The following is a 6,364-nucleotide window of genomic DNA, read 5'->3' on the forward strand; positions in this document are numbered from 1 at the left end:
AAAGGGGACAATAACAATGTGAGACCAAACGTGAGGAAATCAGAATTCAACATTAAGAAAAGGAAGCTTAGAGTAGTTGAACTGGTCCAATCAGTCAACATATAGTCCTTTGATTTTCAGGGTGATGATAAAAACCACCCTGCTTCAGTTCAAGTTCAACACATTATTATGTCATTTAAAGGGGACCTATCATGCAAAATGCACTTTGTGGTGTCTTGTATACATAAATATGTGTCCCCGGTGCGTCGGGGAACTCACGCAGCGTCAGAAAATAAAACCCTCTCTCTTTTCCTCCGTACCCAAATCTTTTAAAAACGGGTGTACAACGATATACAGATTTCCATCCGAACTGACGTCAGCGGACCCACAGAAAGTTGCTATCAGAAACAATGCCTGACGTGTTTTGGACGTCTTTGTTTACATTAGCAAGCCTCGCTAACACTCAGAGCTAACCTGTACTGAAGAGCACATGTGTTTAAAAAGCAGGAAATAAAGAAAGGAACTCACTTTGTGATAAACCTGCAAGAGAAAAAGCATTTGAGCTCCATACTGGTTCAGAAATAATCCTTGACGTGGTTTAAACAGGATAGCGTTTTATCACAGCAGAATTTAACTTTATCTCCGGTAGAATTCTGATCAGGCATTAGCTCCGCCTCCTCTTTTTTTATTTTCAAGCTAAGGACCCAAAATCTGCATTTCTCTAACAGGGCTGCAAAAGAGGGGTATGAGCAGTATGAGGCATGGATACAATGGGTGAACTGTTTGGTATTTTAAGCAAAAAACTTCACAGACATGTTTTGTATAGGTATGGCCCTACAATATATTTTTCAAATATAGCATGATAGGTCCACTTTAATTAAAATAGCAGTCATTTAAAAAAATATGATTTGAATGTGACGTCATAGCTTTTTTTATATATCTAAAACATAGAGCTGACATCTGTATTTCTATAGAGGGATACAGAAGTGTGAATTCAAGTGTGGATTTAAATAGCAAATATTATTATTTGTATTTATTATCATAGCTAAAATATTCGTTTTGGAAAGATGTGGGGCGGGCGGGGCCGACATGTAGGATGTGTTCGTGTGTGTGCGTGTGCGTGTGTGTGTGTGTGTGTGTGTGTGTGTGTGTGTGTGTGCGTGCGTGCGTGCGTGCGTGCGTGTGTGTGTGTGTGTGAAGCAGGAGGAGCAACAGGTTTCCATCTGCTTTAGTGCGCAACATAAACTCAGAGAGGATCTGAGGAAGAGCAGATGAGAGGTAGGGAGCTGATACATTTATTTTTATTTTGTCGAACGTCTGAGCAGATTTAAATTACATAAAATAAAAACAAATGAAGATGTCATTGGAGTTACTGAACCCGCCTTCAGCTTCACTCTAAATCAAAACAAGGTGATGATTTGATCAAAGTAGTCCGTTTTTATTTGTAAGTGGAATTTATAAAGAAGCGGCAAATTGCTTAACTACAGTTTAATTGACAAGCAAAATGTAAAATAACTTTGAATGAGTAGGGTGAGTCTGGTGGTTCAGAATAACCCCCCCTGTAGCTGTCCTGCTAAGTAAAGGCTAACTGGATTTAAGATGAGTTTAAATACCAGAGATCAGCATAAATGAATGATTACATGTCTGGTTTTAAAAGCTACAAAAGCGTCTGTCTCTGAGTGCAAACAGAACAGTGAGTTATTTGAATTAAGCATCTGCATGTAGAATGCAGATGTTTAAAGTGTCAAATATACAGTAAATGTATATTTGTGAAGTCTACAGGTGACATCACAGAGACCAGCTGCTCATTGTTTACTCACAAACATGACTGTTGACTTTGTGCCTCCATGCTTCCTGACAGGTAACATGGTGTGATTTCAATGTACAGCTTTGCGTTATTTACTTTTTAATTATTTCTTAATGAAAATTGGAAAGAATGATGAGAGAAATTTAAAAACCTACAACACGCCTCACCTGACAGCTCCATGTCAGACTTTCCATGATGTTTCGTTGCTTTGTATTATTATTTTTATATTGAACAATTACTATGCCATCCACTATTTAGTCTCTATGCTGTTTGTGTGATTCCAGTTTGCACCAAAGAAAATCATCAGGGTCTTTCTTCTTCTCTTCTCTGCTGCCCCTCCTTCCTCTTCTTTATTCCAGCAGGTGGTGATTAGTGGTCAGGCCTAATTATGATGCTCAAGCTTGATAACACAATGTCTGAAAAGAAGTGTCTGTGTGTGGTTGAGTGTGTGTGGTTGTGTGCGTGTGGTTGTATATGTGTGTGTGTGTGTGTGTGTGTGTGTGTGTGTGTGTGTGTATGTGTGTGTGTGTGTGTATGTGTGTGTGTGTGTGTGTGTGTGTGTGTGTGTGTGTGTGAGAGGTTGTGAGATGATCTTCCTCTTATCTACAGAATAGGTTTTGTAGTTTTGACAGCAATATGCCTTTAACTCTTTATTGGCCGGACTCTAAGTAAACAGCCTGTTGTAGTGTGACTGTAGACACAGTCAAATTGGAATTGACTCCATTTCCATCATAAATGTGTTTTGGTAAATATAAAAAAAGACCTACATAACAGTTAAATGAAAATGTCCTTAAAGAATTATTAATTATAAATAGTATTTTAAATTATTTCTCTCATGTAAAACACTCACAAGTTTGTAAAATTGTCTTTATTTAATTGTCAAGAAGTCATATTATGTGACCCCCCATAAACTTATTAAATATATTTGCATACATTTCCATGACAGAAATATAGACATTGAATACAGGCAAGGTATTTGCAGAGGGTGTTTTGGACATCTCTTTGTATCCCTCCATAACTAAGGCAATCATGTCAACAGCCATATACAAAAAAAATATAATACTGATTAAATCAATTGAATTACATTTGAAGGCACTGTTTTTATGTACATGGACCCTTGTCTGTCCGTCAGCTCGTCTCTCTGGTCGATTCTGTTGGCAGTCATTATAAATGAACATGGTGTTACTCTGCTCTCCAGGTGCCAAAACCTGATGCTGCAGCCTTTTCTGGTAACACAGACACACAACCAACATGGCGTCAGACCCACCCATCTTAACAGAGCAGCAGGAGCTGCACAGGAGAGCCAATCAGGTCACAGATGAGGTGAGGAATGTTTTTTTTCTCTTGCACATAAAAAAGGCTTCCTTCAACGAGTTGTCAACAATTAAAAACTCACATCACAGAAAATGTCCCATTCATTTTGATATATCTTTGGATACAGTGTTACCGTCATTGGACGCCCTTTTTCAGCTCGTCCAAAAAAAAAAGATTTATCCGAGAGAAGATCGACAATTTATATCGTTTAAATGACAAAAAGGAAAAAGGAAAATGACATCCCTCTGTTGGAGGGGCAAAGGAGGCTGGTGGGATTTTTTTCGCCGCCAGCAAAGCCGGTTCCTGTGACGGAAAAAAGTGTACTGCCAGCGAGCCTTGCCGTTGGCTCTCAGCCCGAGCCTGAGTTGCCGCCATCCTATTCTCCGCCAGCATCCCCCGCCCGTGCAGGTGCCCCGGAGCCGGAGTTGTCGTCATCTAGCCTCCCACCCCATCCAGAGCCTACGCCATCCGACAATGTCACTTCTACACCCGTAAGCCACGAAGAGAAACCGGTCAGCCACAACAAAAATAAGTTTGTCGGAACCTGGAAAATGAAGTTCCCGTGATTGTGCTATAACGAACAAAGTGATCAAATGTATTGCACACTATGTGTAAGGGAAAAAAGCACAACGTGTTCACCGTGGGGACGTCCAACTTCAGGGTGAAGACTATGGAGATGCACATAAAGGGGGTGGATCACAAAGCAGTGCTAGATGCACAGCATTTACGAAAAAACAACGTTCAAGTTGCCATTAATCGAATGGTCTGTGCCAGATCAAAGGCGGTAATTGCGGCCATGAGGAACGTGTATTACCTGGCAAAAGAACTGTTGCCGACACACAAATACAAAAGCTTGAATGAACTGTGCATTCTGCAGGGATGTGAAACCTTGGCAGAACTGCGCGTTTCAGAGAACGCCCTCACAACGACATAGTGCAGGACATGTAGTGCGCCATAAACAATGTGCTAAAGGAGGATTTAATTGCAAAGTTAAATAACTCAACATTCAAGGGGCTCATGACTGACGAGTCCATGGACATTTTGGTGGAAAGCTTCTTTGCACATATGTTAACCTAATAAATGACGGTGACTTAGAAACCCACTACTTGTGCAACACAAAGATACTGCATGCGACGCTGCTACCGTAACGCAAACCATTAAGGAGCAGTTGCAAAATTACAACATCGACCTGAACGACGTAACTGGCGTCCGTACAGATGGGGCAGCGGTTATGACTGGAAGAGAAAATGGGGTCGTGGCGCGTTTAAAAAGGGAAAACCCAACCATCGGTGGCACACACTGCGCTGCACATAAGCTAAACTTGTGTGCCCAGCAGGCTGCTGCGGCGATACCATCCCTCCAGCGCTACGAGAGGACGGTGGGCAGCATCTATGGATACTTCTCCAACAGCAGCTCTCGGCAAGCACGGCTTAAAGAAATGCATATCATCCTGGACACTGATGACGTGAAGCTCAAGTCAATCCATGCCGTCCGCTGGCTGAGCTTCGGTGAGGCCAATGTTGCTCTACACAGAACAATGCGCGCTGTAGCGGAGGTGTTTCAGCAGGACGCTGTATTAATGCATGACACGATGGCCGAAACACTAGCAAAGGCAATGCTAACATATGAGTTTATCGCCATCAACAGTCTGCTGTGCGACATATTGGGGACCATAGCGTGCCTGAGCAAGGCATTCCAGCTAAAGTCCCTTTCCTTCGCAAATGTTCAGCCTGCTGTAACCTCAACGATCAACGCGCTGCGAGCCATGCAGATTGGAGATGAAGGCGGCCCAAAATTCCAAGAATTCCTGGCCAACATTGCGGAGAACAACGGCGAGACGTATATTAAGGGAGAAAAGATAAAGGCCACCAGGGCGATGCGACAGGCCGTGGATGGTGTAAGGCAGCGCTTCCTCGACACCCTCATCCAGAATATTGAAGATCGTTTCACCGACATCGGCCTCTTTCCCGCTTTTCGCATCTTTGACCCACGGTGTCTGCCATGGGACAACATGACGCGATGAGCTGCGGACCATCCTGGATCACTTGTGCCCAGCGGGACGGGAACCTATCGTTGACACGGACACCTGCAGCACAGAGTGGCCACCTTTTAAGGAGCTGGTCCATGCAAACTACAGCAACAATTCCTTCCAGGAGTTGGTGAAGATCATGGCTACACAACATGCTGGCTTCCTACCTGAAACCACAAAGCTCCTGGCTGCAATCTCGGTCATTCCAATGAGCACGGTGCCGTGCGGACGTGGATTCTGCATTCAAAATCGCATAAAGACCAAGGGCAGGGCAAGAATAAAAGCAGAACATCTCGACTGAATCTGCATTGAAGGACCACCCATTGAACAGTTTGACTTCTACAAAGCCCTGGAAAAGTTTTGAGTGGAAAAATACCGCCGCATTTACCAAGGACCATGCAAGGAGCGGTGTCCCTGCCGGCAGCGGTGATTTGATACAGGTACATTATGTATCATGTAACAAACGTTACGTTACTATTGTCTATTGTGTGTGTAAAGAGACAGTATATAAAAGTAACGGTGCAATTCAAAATTGTGTGTGTGTGCATATATACGTAAAGCGATAGTATTTATAAAGCGATAGTATATCTCTTCTCTTCCCCCTCCCCTAGCTATTGAATAAAGTGACTTAAATGTGTAACAAATATTTCTTTCATCACACATATAAACCTTTTAACGTCTCAGCCCACACAACAAACACAACAGTATAACGGGTGTTACAGTGCTACTGATGTGCTTGGCCTTAGGGGAGTGGCCCTTTAAGGACACCTGGCTCACTTGGTTACCATAGAGTCAACTGGTCTCCCAGTGCCACCATCTGCAAAGAACCATCAGGAATTGATGAGCTCATATACTCATTGTGGGGAGGTGCTAATCACACACACACACACACACACACACACACACACACACACACACACACACACACACACACACACACACACACACACACACACACACACACACACACACACACACACACACACACACACACACACACACACACACACACACACACACACACACACACACACACACACACACACACACACACACACCAGCAGGTCAAGCCGTTTGTCACCTTATCCTTACCCTGGGTGGGGAAGTCCCCAGGGATGCACATGATATTTACAGAGTACAAACACACACACTCACAGACACGCAGCAAGTAGTGATGCAACTGGAGAGAGAATTTCTGCTTATGGTAGTAGCCTACAGTGTAAACGCAGGTCCTT

At 43.3% G+C, this 6,364-nt stretch overlaps 1 protein-coding gene across 2 annotated transcripts in view; it reads left to right on the forward strand.

The window, feature by feature from the left end:
* The first annotated feature begins 1,224 nt into the window (after positions 1–1,224).
* Positions 1,225–6,364, forward strand: part of zgc:101731 (SNARE_SNAP25N and SNARE_SNAP23C domain-containing protein) — a 36,765-nt gene continuing 31,625 nt past the window's right edge. For both annotated transcript variants that reach the window (XM_034230535.1, XM_034230533.1), the window contains exons 1-2: positions 1,225–1,257; positions 2,985–3,109. In XM_034230535.1, coding sequence (XP_034086426.1) covers positions 3,038–3,109 — 72 coding nt within the window. In that variant the 5' untranslated portion in view covers positions 1,225–1,257; positions 2,985–3,037. The remainder of the gene's footprint in view (positions 1,258–2,984; positions 3,110–6,364) is intronic.

Source organism: Gymnodraco acuticeps, unplaced genomic scaffold, assembly GCF_902827175.1.
Source record: "Gymnodraco acuticeps unplaced genomic scaffold, fGymAcu1.1, whole genome shotgun sequence".
Taxonomy (NCBI): Eukaryota; Metazoa; Chordata; class Actinopteri; order Perciformes; family Bathydraconidae; genus Gymnodraco; species Gymnodraco acuticeps.